The 19,298-nt window shown below is 37.2% G+C and overlaps 1 protein-coding gene across 1 annotated transcript in view; it reads left to right on the top strand.

The window, feature by feature from the left end:
• Nucleotides 1–19,298, top strand: part of LOC139720018 (prominin-1-A-like) — a 322,225-nt gene that overhangs the window by 223,175 nt on the left and 79,752 nt on the right. The window contains exons 11-16 of the mRNA XM_071631397.1: nt 2,156–2,259; nt 5,065–5,217; nt 12,850–12,976; nt 14,343–14,446; nt 14,993–15,080; nt 18,315–18,440. Of these exons, the coding sequence (XP_071487498.1) occupies nt 2,156–2,259; nt 5,065–5,217; nt 12,850–12,976; nt 14,343–14,446; nt 14,993–15,080; nt 18,315–18,440 (702 nt within the window). The remainder of the gene's footprint in view (nt 1–2,155; nt 2,260–5,064; nt 5,218–12,849; nt 12,977–14,342; nt 14,447–14,992; nt 15,081–18,314; nt 18,441–19,298) is intronic.

The following is a 19,298-nucleotide window of genomic DNA, read 5'->3' on the forward strand; positions in this document are numbered from 1 at the left end:
TTAAACTCGAATATACACACATTATCCAACTTGCCGCTCGACAGACTATCACCTTGTGAACCCCAAAACTGTTTAGCTCAGAAATCAATTGGACATTATAGTCCGGACATCTGGAACAACCTGCCTGATCAACTAAAAGCAGTGTACTTCATTTTTTTCCTTTAAGGCTCATCTAAGAAAGTATCTGTTATCGGAATATACTTCCAGCTAGTTGTCTTTCATTTGTGTATTAATTTTCCTTTTTCCAAGTCATTGTCAGCCCTGAAACACAAAATGTTATCCAATTTCTTCCATTCTCTCCCGTTCTTTTCTTTGATAATGACTTTACAGGGACATTTATTTACATATTGTATCTTTCAGTCAAGCACATACCATACACTTAAAATATGCGTACTATAGCATTCATTCTCTCTTGCACTGTCACCTGCACACACGAAGCACTGTTACTTACACACACCCACACTTCTATTTACCAGTAGTAAATGGTGCTGCATGTTTTTGTCCCCGCCGAACGAGTTCGAGCAGGGGACTATGAAATGGGCTCCGTACGTGTGTGTGTCCGTGTGTCCGTCCGTGTGTCCGTCCATCCGTCCGTCCGTGTGTGCGTCCGTGTGTGATCAAAATGTTCAAAATGCTACTCCTTCGCCATTTCTAACCCGATTTTGATTCTGTTTGCTTTATATGATAGCACTACATGGGAGCTTTGAAACTTCTATACAGAATTTCAGTTGTGACCTTTGACCTTGATCTTTGACCTACATTGTACATTTTGCTTCAAAATGCTACTCCTTCGCCATTTCTAACCCGATTATGATTCCGTTTGGTTTACATGATGGCACTAGGTGAGGGCTTCAAAACTTGTACACAGAATTTTGACCTTTGACTTCTTTGACCTTTGACCTTGATTTTTGACCTATATTGTACATTGCCTACAAAATGCTACTCCTTCGCCATTTCTAACCCGATTTTGATTCCGTTTGCTTAATGTGGTGGCACTAGGTGAGGGCTTCAAAACTTCTACACAGAATTTTGACCTTTGACTTCTTTGACCTTTGACCTTGATTTTTGACCTATATTGTACATTGCCTACAAAATGCTACTCCTTCGCCATTTCTAACCCGATTTTGATTCCGTTTGCTTTAAGTGATGGCACTAGGTGAGGGCTTCAAAACTTCTACACAGAATTTTGACCTTTGACTTCTTTGACCTTTGACCTTGATTTTTGACCTGTATTGTACATTTTGCTACCAAATGCTACTCCTTCGCCATTTCTAACCCGATTTCGATTCCGTTTGCTTTATGTGATGGCACTAGGTGAGGGCTTCAAAACTTCTACACAGAATTTTGACCTTTGACTTCTTTGACCTTTGACCTTGATTTTTTTATCTATATTGTACATTTTTTCTACTAAATGCTACTTCCGGCGGGGACATATATTACGCACCGCATAATTTCTACTTTTCCTTGTTTCTTCTTTTTCTTTAAAGCATCAAGTCACTGTTTTTATTTTCCGTTGTTTTTTTTTTCTTTAGCAAAATGTGTTTGGTATATAACATTAATATTAAGATTTTTATGTGTAGGTTTATTGGTGTTGTAGTAATTTGTATGTATAAGGTAGGACCTCATCCATGTCAAACTCTGCTTATGATGATGGTCCCCTGTATTAATTTTCTCCTTTGCCTAAATATGTTGCTTTGATTCATAAATATATTATTACAGATTGATGTTATGAAATTGACATTTCTTCTATTGATTAGTATGTTATGTATGTTTGTATGTTTTTTGCATACTCTGTATCACTTTGTTTTCATTTGTTATTGTATTTGGAGAAAGAAAATGTAGAAATAAACCAAACAAAACCAATTGCCATGGTAACATATTTTTCAATAAAGAACTTTCAAAAATATTTTGGAATACGCTAACTCCCTCATTTTTAGGTGGGATAGTAATCACATTTAGTGATAGTTCTAGTTACAATAGGAAATTGTTTACTTCAACTAAAAGCTAATTTTCCCCTTTTTCAACCAAGTCACTTTACATGCAGCTTTCTAGGCTTTGAAGAGTGCAACTTTGTCATGGCAACTTGTTGATGGAATATCATTGATATATTACTCTCTGTCACCATTCACTGTTTCATCCATATCCCCAACCTCAGGTGATTGATAAAATTGTCACAATATTTAGCCCTAACTCTGGGGGGCCAGTATCAGAGGCTTTGTATGATGGCTTGCACAAGGCGGAGACCTACGACCAGTACAGGTGAGCCTTGCCATGGTAAACTAGAAATTCTCATTTTTGCCTACTATGTGAAATGTTGTCAGAATGATTACATTCTGTGGTATATTTATGTTTTTAGGAGTACACATTATTTTTTTATTACCTCTGCCAAGGGAGGAGGTTATGTTTTCGTTACCATTGGTTTGTCCGTGTGCAAAATAACTCAAAAAGTTGTAAAGGTATTTAGATGAAACTTGCAGGAAAGATTAAGAATGATACAAGAAACAGATGATTAATTTTGGGAGTGATCTGGGAATTTTTATGGATTTTGTGAAGGGTTTTCTATATTTTGGCAAGGAGGGTCAATGAACTTCGGAGTTCAAGCTGCTTATTTTTGAGGTTTTCATATGCGCATTAGAGCGCGTACTCTAGTTTCTGGTCCAGGACAAGGCGCGTCGCACAGCTAGTATTGATGACGTAGCAAAAGGTTTCTATAATTGGGAAATCGGGCGATTTTCAGCATGTGCACGTATGGGTAGAAATCACTGATTTCTACAGAAGAACAAGATCAGTGGTGGAAATGAGCTGCTTGGCGGAGGTCTGCGCTCTCAGAGTGCTTCTCTAGTTTCACATGTTATTAGGTTATGTGTGGTTAGAATATGATCTCCGTCATCCATACTTAACTGAATTCTACAAACTCTAAAGTACACCATAATTTCTGTCTTTATATATAAAAGACTCATTTAAAATCGTAAATTTGTGAGGTATCCATGCTCTTCGGTTCAAACTTTGATCTATCTCAAAAGCAAAAAAAAAAAAAAATCAATGCTCTTTAACCACTCTCCATATTTGTCATCAGTAACTTGTAAATTTCATCTTGATTCATAAATTTTGTGGTCAGATATCAACCAAACTTTCATGACCTCTGAATGAATTGTCTGATTTTCCTCAGATATCATTGATGTGTTCTACTGATGTTGACCCATTCTCTCAGTCCACTTATTTATTTGAGTTTCAATCGCCTTTAAAGTTGATCCAAGGATGACCCACTGAATTCCCTGAGAAAAGCTTAACTTTCTCATAATTTTCATCAAAATGCAAGAGTGATTTAGCTGGAAATATCCTTAGTGAAAGATATAGAGAACTACTACAAAACACACAACTGCCCATGTTTGGTTATAAGGCAGGGCATTTGAAAAGCAAAATATTTATTGTCAATTTCTGTCATCATCCTTGCTTTATCCAGAAGTAATGAAAAAGATGATGATTTTTATAGGAAAAGAATGGTTTGTTTGTAGTGCCTGTGAAGAGGCAATTACAATTAAGTTAGTGATTTACCCTTGAGGGTCATCAAGTGGAGGTTTCATGAGATTGAAATTTAATCTCCATTAGGCTTCAGGCCCTGAATTTATTTATATCTCTGTCTACAGATCCACTGGCACAGCACCAAACACTTTATTTTCATAGCTACTTTGTCCTGAGGCATACACCATATTTTCACATTTCCAAACTGACACTTGATGGAAGTCATCACTTTTTCAAACTCATGACATCTCCTTGCTTTTTTAGCTCACCTGAGCCGAAGGCTCAAGTGAGCTATTGCGATCACTCTTCGTCCGGCGTCCGTTGCGCGTCGTGCGTCGTGCGTAAACTTTTTACATTTTCATCTTCTTAAGAACCCCATCACCGATTTTCACCAAACTTGGCAGGTAGCATCCCTTGGGAGATGGGATCTCAATTTCTTCAAATGGGCACCATGGCCCACCTGGGGGCCCCAGGGGGGCCCAAACCCCCTAAAATTAAGGAATCTGTAAAAATCTTCTCTAGAACCAGAAGTGATAGGGCTTAGTTAATACTATGAGTTAGTACATTGATGACTGTAGTTTTTAAGTTTGTTCATTGGGGAATCAGGGGTGCCCCCCTTAGGACCCAGGGGAGGGGGTGGGGAGGGGTCCTAATGGGGCCTAACTTGTACATTTTCATCTTCACTTTGAGATCCCCATGTCTGATTTTCACCAAACTTGGTAGGTAGCATCCCAAGGGGGATAGGATCTCAATTTGTTCAAATGGGCACCATGGCCCACCTGGGGGGCTCCCAGGGGCCCAAACCCCCTAAGATTAAGGAATCTTTAAAAATCTTCTCTAGAACCAGAAGTGATAGGGCTTAGGTAATACTATGAGTTAGTACGTTGATGACTATAGTTTCAAGTTTGTTCATGGGATTGGCGGAATCAGGGGTGCCCCCTCCCCCCTCCTTGGAACCCAGGAGAGGGGATGGGGATGGGTCCTAATGGGGCCTGAATTGTACATGTTCATCTTCTTTTTGAAAACCTCATGATGAATTTTGACCAAACTTAGCAGGTAGCATCCCTAGGGGGATAGAATCTCAATTCCTTCAAATGGGCACCATGTCCCCCTACCTAGGCCCCCCCCCCCCACATTAAGGAATATCTAAAATCTTCTACTCTAGAACCAGAAATGATAAAGCAAAGTTATTACCATGAATTTGTACATTGATGACTTTAGTTCCAAGTTTGTTCATTGCAGATCCAGGGCTGCCTGCCCCTTCCCCTCCACCTGGAGTTGAGGGGGGGATCCATATGCAGACCTTAGTTTCCAATGTTCTCAGGTAAGAGTGTGCAAGAATGCATGGAAGGTGAAAGTGCGATACTCAGGTGAGCGCGTGACCCCCGGGTCTCTTGTTTAATAAGGCCGTTAAAATATTTTTGTTACAGAGAGTGAATTTCTAATGTTAAGTAGAAAAAAAAAATGATCCTCCGTTTGTAATATATATATATATATCTGTTAATAACTTTGAGTTCCTAACTCCCTTTTGATCCTGAACAGGTTTTATGTAGGGATAGCAGCTGTATGCATCTTCATAGTGATCATCCTGTGTAACTACGTAGGTGTCCTCCTTGGGGAGTGTGGGCGTGACAAACGGGATCAGCCTACAGAAAGAGGATGCCTCTCCAACTTTGGAGGAACCTTGCTCTTGGCGTAAGATGGTCAACCTGCATGAAAATTTTGCTCTGTGTCTTCAATCCTAAAAAAAAAAGACCAAAAAAAAAGATTACAACTATATTTCAGACAAAGCTTATATTGCAACATTTGATGGCAGTACTGCCAGATGAATATGTGTGTTACATACAAGGAAGTCCAGTGTAGGTATATATTACAAGATTCTGTATAGTCCATTTTTCATGAAAATTAATTGATATACAATGTGTACTGTGTTGTTGGACCAATCTGCAGATAAAATCTAAATGTTTCAATCTAAGATCACTGTATTGTTGCAAAACCCAATAAATGCCATCCTCCTTTGTTTGCGAAAGTCAATAAGTCCACTTTAACCAATCAACATGTCATATACACTGAACGGCAAAAGAAAGTACCCTTTTCTGTCAAAGGCCGCACACAAAAATTCACCACCTAGAAATTAACAATTTTTGTACACAGATATGCTGCAATATCCATCAGTAATCACATACCCAATAGCAAGTGATTATCTTTATTACAAAGAAAAAAAAATGGCATGCACAGCATCTTGGTCATTGAATCAAAAGTCCCACACAACAGCACTTTCCACCATGCAAAAATGGCCACTGAATGGATAACATTTTTAAACCACCAATATGTCAGAGTGAACACCTATTTTGTCAAAATGATGTTAATGAGTGTATTCTATATTTAGGGATGCTATCCTTCCTGATTATGCTAATTCTCAGAATAAAATCAGTTAGCTCTTTAGACTGGACATTACTTTACTCTGGTCTAAACAAGCTTCCATCAGAAAATTATACCATGTCTTGTAAGGCTTGTGAGGCTCATTCTGTTACATTTTGTGACTTTTGATTCAGTAACCAAGATGCTGTGCATTCATTTTTTTCTTTGTAATAAAGATAATCACTTGCTATTGGGTACTTGTGGGTACTTTCTTTTGCTGTCCAGTGCATATGTGACCCTGCACCACAAAACAAACAAAAAGTTGCCAGACATGAATTTTTAGTTAAGACCATATTCTGAAAGAGCAGACTTTAAGCTTTAAAATGGTGTATAAATCAAATCATATGGACTCTCCTAAATAAGCTAAATATTGGAAAGAAAGCACAAACTCAGGAAAGTGTGAACTGAAAAAAGAGGCTCTGAAGTACAGTGTCTATTCAAGTGCTTAATCTTTACCAAATCGTGCTGACTGTGCGATGAATGGGACAAAAAACAGGAAGTAAACCACAGGAGTAACAACAATGAAGGGATAATCAGATTAAACTTTAATTAGCCATGTCTCATTAACACATTCTGTCCATAATCAATGCCAACTTCCAAAGCAGTAGCATTATCCTTTCAAAAGTTATTAGAGTTGAAAGTGAAGAGTATGTACAAGGTTTCTCAGAAATAATAAGGGGACTCTAAAGACACACCAATCACACCATTCTACCGAAAATGTTCGAGAAAAACTGCAAAAAAACACACTTTCCTGCCGGTTTTATGATCCCAAATTTTAGCATAATGTAAAAGAAGATGTGCTCTTTCAGAAAATATGAAAAAGTCAAGATCGGCTATGTTGACTCATTTCACTTATTTTCAGTCCTCCCGCAAGATCAGTGTGTGCGACTTTTTGTTCGTTTTGTGATGCACGGTCACATATGTCCAGTGATTTCAAGATGGCTGTCTCCATGTTACGCTGTATTATGCATGCTGTGTACAGCATGACACTGTACATAGACTGTACATGCACGATACAAGCATGCAGGCTGCGCACTGCTCAAAATATGGAGGCTTCTGACGTATTGCTCAAAAATATGAGAGAATTGTTTGATCGGAAATATTTGTCCTGATTTATTTTAAGGACATGTGGTTACCGTGGCAATGCAGTTTCCAACACATGTCAAAAAATGTCTTCACTCTGACCCCAGTGTGTGTACCAAGCTTTATGAGCGTTTCGCTAGAAAAGAAGAAAGTTCTTCGATTCACAAAATTTTCCAGATTTGTCACCATAATACGCCGTTACCATACAATGTTAGGCATATGTTGTTACCATGGCAATGCAGTTTCCAACACATTTGAAAAATATACCTAATTGCCCATATTCAAACAGGCACTAATGTGTGTGCCTAGCTTCATGAGCATTTTACTTTAAAAATGAGGAACTTTTTTGATTCCTGATATTTTTCCGATCAATCCCCGCAATATGCCATTACCATGGCAATGCAGTTTCTGACACATTAAAGAATGTGACTTGCACATCTGCACCCAAGGTCAATATGCTCACCAAATTTCATGGCTATTACCTAAAAAATACAGAAGTAGCTCGATCACCAAGAAAATTGTGCCCTCATATATGGCCAGAATATGCAGTTATCATGGCAATGCAGTTTTCAGAACATTGGAAAAAAATGTCTTGCATATCTTCATCCAAAAATAATGTGTCCTAAGTTTTATAAGCATTGCTAAGAAAATTGTGGAAGTACTTTGAATCGCAAAATTCCAAAACACCAATTCTGTACTGTGCTCGGCGGACTTATCAGATTTTGCAACAAAGTGTGACAAGTGTGACTAGTGTACTTACCGGTTTTTATACCCCCACCCACACATAGTGTGTATGGGGGTATATAGGAATCACTCTGAGGTCGGGTGGCCAGTCGGTTGGTTGGTCGGTCGGTCGGTTGGGCGGTCGGGCGGTCGGGCTGTCGGTCTGTTGCAAAATCTTGTGGTTCGAACTCCTTTCTCATTTTTTGAGCAATTGACCCCAAATTTGGCATGTGTGACTGCTATCAAAGGTAGATGTGCAAGACACCTTTTTTGTTAGTATCGCATAATGCATTGCCATGGCAATAGCATATTTTCATAAAAACTTGTGGATCGAACTACTCTCTCATTTTTTGAGCAAATCACCCCAAATTTGGCATGTGTGACCGCTATCAAAGGAAGATGTGCGACCGCTATCAAAGGAAGATGTGCAACCGCTATCAAAGGAAGATGTGCAAGACATCTTTTTCGTTAGTATTGCATAAAGCATTGCCATGGCAACAGACAATTTAAAAATCTTGCAAAATGTTGTGGATCGAACTACTCTCTAATTTTTTGAGCAGGGGACCCCAGATTTGGCATATGTGACCGCTATCAGAGATAGATGTGCAAGACACCTTTTTCGTTAGTATTGCATAATGTGTTGCCATGGCAATGGCAAATTTTGAAAAAATCTTACAAAATATTGTGAATCGAACTACTCTCTGTTTTATAGCAATTCAATTGAAATTTGGTATATACAATCAATGTAATGTGTAGTTGTGCAGGAGGCCTTTTTTGTTTATGAATAAATCTGTTGCCATGGCAACAGCAGTTTTTTATACCAATTATACAAAAATATTTGAGATTGACCTAACTCCCTTGAGTTTTTGAGTATTTGACTTGAATTTTGGCATGTGTGACCACTACAGTATGTAGATGTGCAGAACACATCTTCTGTCGTCATTGTTGAACAATGCGTTGCAATGGTATAAGCATTTTTTCACTAAAAAACATACAAAACTAGAAAAGCACTCTCAAGAGCGCAGACCTCCGCCAAGCAGCTACTTTCCACTGATGATCTTGCTCTTCCCGAAGAGATTTTAAAAGCTCTTTGCGCTCTTCCATAGAGATCAGTGATTTCCACCCATAGGTATACATATTATGCTGAAAAATTGCCTGATTACCCAATATAGAAGCCTTTGTTACGTCATAAACCCTCAGCTGCGCGGCACGCCTTGCCCTAAGCAGAAACTATAGCACGCACTCTAGTGCACGTTTGAAAACCTTAAAAATGCGCAGCTTGAACTCCCAAGTTCATTGACCCTACCTGTCAAAATACAAACAATCCTTCATAAATTCCCCCAAAATTTTCGGATCACTACCAAAATTTAATTATTTGTTACTGGTGTCATTCTCAAACCTTTCTTGTAAGTTTCATCCAAATCCGTAAACTACTTTTTGAGTTATTTTGCACACAGACAAACTAACTAACACACAAACAAACAAACGAACAAATAAACCAACGGTAATGAAAACATAACCTCCTCCCTTGGCGGAGGTAAATATTTTGGATTCAGCTAACTCCCTCAGTTTTTGAGCATGTGGCTTGAAATTTGGCACATGTGACCGCTATGGTACGTAGATGTGCAAACTTAATCTTTCGTCATTGTTGAACAATGCGTTGCCATGGTAACAGCATATTCTGAATGAAAATCATACAAAATTACTTTGGATTCAGATATCTTTCTCAGTCTTGAAGCATTTGGCTTGAAATTTTCCCCATGTGCGCACCATAGTACATAGATGTGCAGACTTACTCTTTCGTCATTGTTGAACAATGCGTTGCCATGGTAACAGCAATTTTTCACTAAAAAGCATACAAAAATATTGTGGATTCAGCTAACTCCCTCAGTCTTTGAGCATTTAGCTAGAAATTTGGCACATGTAACCACTATACTACCTAGCTGTGCAAAAGTGTTCTTTCGTCATTGTTGGAAAATGTGTTGCCATGGTAACAGCATATTTTTACTGTAAATGCAAGCAAGACTAAAATTTTTATTTTCTCCTGTGGGAAGGCTAGAAGAATTCCTGAATTTGTTTATGCTGGTGATCCACTTGAGGTAGTAGATGACTTTGTGTACCTTGGAGTTAAATTAAATTATATATGGTAGTCTTAATAAGGCAATTTCTAAACAAGTCACACAAGCTAGAAAAGCACTTTATAGCATGTTGGTCAAGGCTAAAAAGTTACAGCTCTCTGTGGACACACAGTGCCATCTATTTGATCATCTTGTTTTACCTGTTTTACTCTATGGTTGTGAAGTCTGGGGTTATGAATGCATAGACCAAATTAAAATCTTCCATAGGAAATTCTTCAGAAAAATTTTGCTTGTGAACAAATGTACTCCTGATTCTATGGTTTATGGTGAAACTGGACGTGGAGTAATTTTGAACTATATTAAATGTCAAATGATTGGAGTCTGGTTGAGATTAGTCAAGGGAAAAGAAACCAAACACTCATGTACAATTTTCAAATTTCTTCTGCATTCACAAGGAGACATACACTCCCCGTCAAAATCACAATGGTTATTATTCATCGCAAATGTTTTTTATTATGCAGGGCTAGGGAATGTGTGGTTAGCACAAGGGGGTGGATTTAGTGCTGCATGGATTTCACACACCTCAAAAGTTAGACTTTTTGATATGTTTATTCAAGAGTGGAGAGCAGCAACATGGTCAAATAGAATCTGTACAAATTATAGAATGTTTAAGGATAATTTGATGTTAGAGAAGTATTTACAGATCTTGTGTAAGAAAGATTATATTACATGAAGTAAATTTAGACGTACATCTAATGGATTACCCGTTAATAAGGGCAGGTTTGATGCAAGCCTGACAGATGAATTGCATTGTACTATATGTTCATCCGACGATATAGGGGATGAATTTCATTATATTTTTGTTTTCCCTTTTTCAACAAAGAGAGACTATTGTATTTACCAAGTAGCTTGACGGCCAGTAGACCAAGTGCATTACATATGGCCAAATTATTCAATTCAACTAATGCTTGCCATTTGAAAAAACTAGCCAAATTTGTCTGAATTATTATGTTTCAGTTCTCTTCAATACCAGAGAAGAAAGACAGTAGTTTTGTAGAAAGTAAAGTAGATGTGAATGTTTGTACACGTAGTGGTAGAGTAGTTAAACGTCCTTTACGCCTTGTTTTGTAAACATGTTTATTTATTTAGTTTGTCTCCCTCTACAGTAGAGGGAGACAAACTGAAGAAACTCAAACCTGAGCCTTCACCCCTCTGAATAATATCTCTCTTTCATATTTATTTATATCTGTTATTTTCACTTGTACATGTACATGTACATTATCACTTATATTTTTGTATTCATATATTGTAAATATGTTTGTACTCTCATACCCCGAGTGGGGGTCGATAGAGTCAATAAAATCTTACAAATCTTACAAATCTTACTAATTTTGAATGAAAATCATACAATGATATTGTGAATTTACCTATCTCCCTCAGCTTTTGAGCATTTGACTTGAAATTTGGCACATGTGACAGCTATGATATATTGTTGTGCAAACTTCATTTTTTGTTACTGTCAAACATATTACCATGGTAACAGCATTTTTGATGAAAATCGTAGAAATTTCTGATTTATTTACTTTACTCATTGAGATGTTTAGCACTTGACTTAAGATATGGCACATGTGACTATCAGTGAGCAAAATATACATTTATTCAATGTTGAACAATACATTGTCATGGTAATTGTTTTTTTTCTTTAAAAAGCATACAAAGTAATCATTGCCAGTTGAGCTAACTCCCTCAATGTTAGGTGGAGGGCATTAATCACATTGATCGATAGTTCTAGTTGTCACAAAATACATTGAGAAGTACAAAATTTCACATTTTCCTCTTTGTTTAGATTTCTGAAAATTAAACCTCTTATGTAGATACATAGTAAGTGACACTCGTCTCTACATCATACAATGGTACTGTATGTGTGCTATGCCAACATACTTTAACCCGTTGAGGACGAGTCCCGAGTATACTCGGGCAGGTATCTATGAGAAATGCGTGTTGTAACAAAATCAGTCCGTCCTCAACGGCTTAACAAGAAATCTTGATTTAAAAGAATTTGACAATTTGGACTTGCAGTTTGTGCAAACAAACTAAGTCTTCATATCTATATATGTACTATATATATATATATATATATATATATATATATATATATATATACATATATATAATTTTATTATATATATTTATATATGTTTATATGTTGAACTCACTTCTCACAAAATTCTTACAGTGATAATTGCAATGCCATAATCCAAAACTTAAGCATGCTGCTGTTTTTCTGAACTACCACTATGACCAATTAATTATTGCCATACCAGGTTACATCTTGCACTGGTCATTGGGATCAAAGTAAACAAGCCAGCCTGTACGAATGCACGTTTGTGTTTAGGTTTGTGTTCAGGGTTTCTTCTAATGTTTTATGGTCAATATTAAAGCTGCAACATGGCCACCTGTCTGATAACTTGTCACTCTCACAAGGCAACCACACAGCCCATTTTCTCTGTTCATATTCAACACATATAGCTTGTAGCGACAAACCATGTTTTGAATATGAAGGGGAAAATGGATAATGGGTTAACCTTTGTGGGAGTGACCAAGTTATTGACACCATGGCCATGTTGAAAATTATGGACTTACCATAAAAGGTAAGAAGAAACCCTAAACACAAACATGCAGTTGTGCACTTATGCAGGCTTTCCTGTTAATTTGATCACTTTCATTGACAGATCTCATCCATCCAGTGTGACATTTATTGTTCCTTCATGTGACACTCAAACTTGGGAAAAGGGCAATTTGTCATTGTTGTCTTAAAAGTTCATGTGCTCAGTCATGCATGACATTTGTCAACATAATTAGGTACCAATGGAAAGAAGAAGAGTTCCTCTTTCCTCACATCAACATTGAGCTCTCCATAGCTGACAATAATGAAATAGTAGCCCTCCAAAGTTGGATTACCTTTTTTTATGCGCACTGTACGTGAAAGCTGCAGAATTCTCTTTCTCACATCTTTTTACAGAGGAGTGGCTTTTGCCTTCCTGTTCTCCAGCTTCCTCATGTTGCTCACTACTGCTGCCTTCCTAGTAGGAGGAGGTGTAGAGAAAACCATTTGCCAACCCATTCAGACCAAGGCCATACTCCACGAGGTAGGCAATATGGTGATCATAGTAACCATTGCTCTTTATGGGCACCTTCTTGAACAGATTCCTTTGAACAGATAGTAGCATTCACAGCTATTCACATCTTGGATAAAGGGTCACATTCTGAAGCTCTGCAATTTGTTTGTGCATGACTGCTTGGGACAAATTTGAGTCTTAAGTTTCAAACTAAGCTGTAAAACAAGTTTGTTATACACCATGTGTATAGCTTCCATCCTAAGACCTGCCAAAAGTCTCATTCTTCTGGTTGTCCATCCACTGTATCTGCTTGTCCATTTGTGCTTTACATCTCATAAATGCGATCAAAAAACTAGAAAAACACTTAGAGAGCACAGACCTCCGCCATGCAGCTCATATCCACCTGTATTGTGATTTCCACCTTATGTCAGTCCTACATTCATGTCATCAGCATTACTTGACCATCAAGACCAAGCGTTGCTGCTTTTGACATACTTGCCAACAGCACAATGCTTTTGAGGGTCACAAAAGCAAACATGCCATCTAGTATTTATGATGAACCCTGATTAAGATAAAAGTTACATTCAGAGGGTGATCCTCAACCTCAAGGATAGCTATCTTCGAGGATAAGCTTGTAGTTAAGCATGTGTAGATGCACTTATTGATAGCTAGCTTGAAGTTAACTCAAGGAAAGCTATCCACAAGATATCAGGGTTAGCGCCCTATCAACGAGCCGCAGGGAGTCCCCACTCACAGTTAGGCATCATATGGACAGAACTTGTTAATAGGAACTTGTAGATAAGTGTAGTTATTAATTAATTAATTAATAACTGTTTGGATGAAGTGATAGGGTAATGGCTCAGAGATTATGTCAAAGATTGCTGAATGTGTGCTGTTGTCATCTTCCAGCCATAACTTCAGGTAGAAAAATCCAAAGGAAATGGCTGTTAACATGATGCGTTGAAAAAGTTTGGGAAATATTCTCTCTGTGTTACAAGATCAAACAGTCAATCCTCATGGTCAAATTCTATGAATTTCATTTTGAAATGAGAAAGCAATGTAACTGTACATATCATAAGAATGCATTGAGTGTGTGAGAAGGTAGAGGCATTCCCATTGACTATGCACTGCAGTTGAATTGCTTGTGATTACTTCCAATATTTACAATAAAGTCAGATGTCAAGAGATATGCATCAAAGTTCCTGCTGCTCAGAAGAAATATTTTGATGCCAACCTCTTTATGTAATTCAGAATTAAATGTACATTAATTTGTATTAAACACCTGAAATTCTCAAATTTGAAGCATTGCCTGAAAGTATTTATTGTTTCTGTGGTTAGTTAGTGATTGGTCCACATGGATGTAAATGATTTTTTTTTCAATACTTATGCTTGGTAGATCATTGACTACCCACACCTTTTGTCATCAAAAGAAAGATACATCCTTGGCTCACTCTTCCTTGGTGATGGTGATCAGCCACTCCGTGCTCAGAAAATGATAAAGTGAGTAATCATTTTTTTTTTCCTTTAAGCTGTTTAGCTTGCATTTACAAATAGTATGTACTGAAAGTAAAATCAGCCAGTCAAAACATCTTTAATGAATAATTAACAGATGAAACAGCTACAGAGAAGGTTCATAAGTGTATACATTATGCTATGTTTTGCCAGTCATATATTTTTTATAATGAAACATTGATAAATGATCTAAAATGTACAAGATGCAACATACATCATACATGTACATACAGATGTATCATTTATAAATGAACAGTTCTTCAAGCAAACCACATGTTCATGTGTGTAGACTAATATCTTTACAAAGGGGAAAAAGAAATGGAAAGGATCAGAGTTTCAGTTTCCAAATGATGTCTTTAAAGCCTTTCTGTGGCTGCTGCAACAACACAGCCGATTGCATGAATGTCTCCATGTCAGGTTATATGTGGCAGTACTCCACAGCAAGAATTTTTGTAAATTATGAGATTGTACTAATGTTGGACTGTGACACCTATTTAGTCAATCTTTCCTGGTAATTATTACTTTGTCTCATAGGCAGTGTGAACAGAATGCTGCTATTCTAACTACAATGGATACCAACATCACGTCCATGATAGCAGAAGTCTTGCTCAACTACAGCCAGGTACAAATGTAACTGTTCCCCAAATTTGATGGGAATTAATGCACAGTAGAGAAGACCTCCCCTGCTGCAGTTCACTCTCTCTTTTAATGTGGTGACAACAGTGAATGTGTGTGCTTTAAATTGGAGCAGTGAATGAAAATGTATTGTTGAGAAAACACTTTTAATAGCAAGAAAGTAGAGGAACATGTTGGAATATGCATTAACAGAGTACTTTATTTGAAAGATTAAATGTGCCAGATAAAAAGATAGGAAACTAATGTGTGTAAGCGTGCACATTATAGAAAAAGTTTTTATGCCTCCGCCACGAAGTGGTGCCAGAGGCATTATGCTTTCGGGTTGTCCGTCCGTCCGTCCTTCCGTGCTAACGAGAGTATGCTTGTGTGGCTAGGAGAACAATAGTGCACAATAGATGGCCTTTATTCCGTCAGGCTTGTGTGGCTAAAATTTTTGCTTGTGTGTCTATTTTAACAAAAGGGAGAACAAAGGGGTAGACACACAAGTATATCACCGTAAGGTTGTACGTCCGTCCGTCCGTCCGTAAGGAATTTTGTGGACAGCGTAACTAAAAAATCTTTTGAGGTATCCTAATGAAACTTGGCATGTATGTGTATTAGGGGGTGAAGTTGTGCCTATCAACTTTTGAGTGCACATGCTCAAGGTCAAAGGTCAAAAGGTCAAGATCAAATACGTAAAATTTCACTATTTCCACCATATCTATGCAATGCCTGAAGATATTTTCTTGAAACTTAGTGTATACATGTATTATGCAATCAAGATTCTCTGGTGAAAGTTTGGGTCATGAGGTCAAAGGTGAAAGGTCAAAAGGTCAAGTAAAAATATTAAAACATCACTTTTTTCTCTGTAACTTGGAAATTGTTTAAGGTATCTTCATGGAACATAGTATATAAACATGTACTGACTGGCAGTGATTATCTACAGAATTTAGGGTTCCTGGGGTCAAAGGTCAGGGGTCAAACATCAAGGGCAACACTTCAAGATTTTACTATTTCCCTCATTTATGCAATGCCAGTGGGATTTCTTTTTTTTTACACTTGGTGTATGCATGTTTAACCTAATAGAGATTCTCTGGAAACTTTCTTCTTTTTTTTTCTTTTTTTTTTTGTGCCTCAAAGGTCAAAAGGTCAAAGATCAAGGGAAGATGCTGAACTAACTTTTTCCTCCGTATCTCGGAAGTGGCTCAAGTTATCTTGAAACTTTCTACGTACTTGTACATGTACTTATGCATGTTCTGCCTGACAGTGATTATCCTATGAATTTTAGGGTCAAAAGGCCAGATGAAAATAGTAACAATGTACTTTTTAATACAGAAATTGCACTTTTTCTCCATACCTTGAAAATTATTCAATGCATAAATTTATGAATGGGTCAAAGTCAAGTTAGAGTCCTTAAATCCCCAAATACATGCTCTCCTATTCATCCAATTAAACATAGGTCAAGGAAGGTGACCATTCAAAACATTTGTGACAAACTTGTCATTTTAATATTTTGCCAATTTTGTGAAAATGTAATCACACATTGTCCACATGTACCATAGACCTATTAGGAGAATCATGCATTATGGCGGAGGCATACCAGTCGCCTTAACGACATTTCTAGTGAAGAAGACCAAATTTTCATTTCATTTCCATTTTGGCATGGCAAGGAGAACAGAAATGCATATGTACATGTATGCCTTTAAATTCTTTTTCAAACTGTCTTAAATGATTCTGAAACTGAAATTGTAAAACTTTTTATTCATCTCCAAATTTCAACGTGAAGCTAGAGCTTTGCTGAATATGGCACATTGGAATGTTAGACATCCATTGTAATGTTGTAGAACCCAAACATGTGTTTGCTGGGATTTTGAAGAATTGCCACTCAATCTGTGACATCTCCCTCAGAGTTATATTCAGGATCTTTCAAGGTATATATAATGGGGTATTAAAATTGATTTATTTGATGTGTTGAAAGAAAAAATATTTTATCTCAGGAGCTATATTACACCATTGAGTAAACTGTAAGAGATATACTCACGAATTCAATTTTCTAATTTATCATGCTTATTTTTCAAAGATATGGAAGACGTTCTGCGTGGATTTAACTTTTAAATCATAATTATGCGTCAAGAGGCATTATGTTTTCAAGTTGTCTGTCCATCTGTAATCAAGTTTGTGGACAGCGTAACTTGGCAAGCACTTGAGGTATCCTAATGAAACTTGGCAGATATATGAAGGAGTGGATGAAGTTGTGCCTATCAACTTTTGGGTGCACATACTCAAGGCTAAGGTCAAGTTTTACAATTTCTCTATATTATCTACATGTATGCAATGCTGGAAATGTATTTTCCTTTAAACTTTGTACGTACAGGTATATTACATGTATCACCAGATAAAGATTCCCCAGGGAAAGTTTTCGTCCATGGGATCAAAGGTCAAGAGAAAATGCTACAATTTTACTTTTTTCTCCATGTCTCATAAATTGCTTTAGTATCTTAATGAAATTTAGCATATATGCATTTAACGCCTGACATATATTCTCTTTGGAATTTCAGGGTCTCGGAGTCAACGGTCAGGACTGGTTAAGATGTTAAAATTCTTCTATTTGATGCTGAAATTACACTCTTTCTATTTACTTCTGAGATTAATCAATGCATTTAAACTTAATCAAACTAGGTATATGCATGCATGACTGCACAATGATTCTGTAAGGAAAGATTTGGGCCTTGGGGTCAAAGATTGAGTGTAAATGTTAAAGTGTCACAATTTTTCCCCATATTTTGAAAATAGTATTGTCATGAAAAGTCAGAATATTTTCATGAAAATGGATGTTACAATTTGGTTATTATTAGAAAAATTGTGGGCCACAGGGTCAAAGGTCAAATGAAAATGCTCAAATTCCTGAATACTTACAATTAAGCTGTCCATCCAAATGAAACCTAGTCAAAGGACTCCCAACACGTTTGTGACAAACATGTCATTTCAATTTTTTGCCAATTGTGAAAGTGTCATCTCACATTATCAAGACATGCTGTACTCCTATTGGGAGAACCATGCGATATGGCAGAGGCATACCAGTTGCCATTGCAACCTTTCTAATGGTGAACTTGTATTAGTACATAAAAATGATGTTTTTGTTTATTATTCTTTGTAACCAAGGCATACAAACTAATTTGACAAAAGTATTTCAAATGCTGTTGTAGAAAGTGATATGATTTTTCTGTGTTCTTTCTCACAGACTTCATTTGAAATAGAGTCGGTGGACCTGTCAAACTTTACATCAATAGACAGTGATGTCCAAACTTCACTCCTTAATATCAGAGACTCAACAAACAAGATCAATGTATCAGATACACTGATAGAGGTAAGACTTGGGGCCTAGTGCAAATGTTGGTGGATTTCTACAAAAAATGTCAGTGTGACAGATGGATCAGGAACTCCATGTAAAGTTGTTGTTCTGTCTTGCTTTGTTTCCCATGTTATTGTCTGCTCACACAGCAGAAGCAAGGCATTAGACCATGTACCTGTCACTTTTCCGTTGTCAGCATCATCAACAATTTGGTATGCTCTCTGTAACTTTCCATGGCTTTGAGCTATGACCACCAACGTCACATCACAGGCTCATTACCAAAGATTCCAATCACGTTCGAATATGGGTAAAAATCTGATAAGGTCAATAAACTTGCCCTCATAAGCACAGTATTGTGGTATACTCTCAGTAACTTTTCGTAGATTTGAGCCATGACCACCAAACTCTCACCAAAGGTACATGTATGTAACCGTAAGATGCCGGTCAAGTTTGAATATTGGTGAAGTCCAAGAAGGTCAATGGTCAAATGGTCAATGCACTTCACCTGATAAGCACTGTACACATAGTATTGTGGTATATTGTCGATAACTTCCCACAGCTTTGAGCTACACTTGTATGGCCACCAAATTCATACCAAAGGTACATCACCTAACAATACCAGTCAGATTCAAGTATTCATGAATGCAGATAAGGTCAATGAACTTTACCTGATAAGCACTGTACTTACAGTAGTGTGGTGTACTCTCAATAACTTTCCACAGCTTTTAGCTATGATCACCAACTTCACATCACAGGTACATCACGTAAAGATGCCAGTCAACTTTGAATATTGGTGAATTCTTAAATAGTCAAAGTGTAAATGATTTTCCCCTGTTTAGCATGATATATTGTTAGTGCAATAACTTTCCATAG

This window comes from Diadema antillarum, unplaced genomic scaffold, assembly GCF_040938485.1.
Source record: "Diadema antillarum isolate AM-2024a unplaced genomic scaffold, OU_Dant_1.0 scf00000010, whole genome shotgun sequence".
Taxonomy (NCBI): Eukaryota; Metazoa; Echinodermata; class Echinoidea; order Diadematoida; family Diadematidae; genus Diadema; species Diadema antillarum.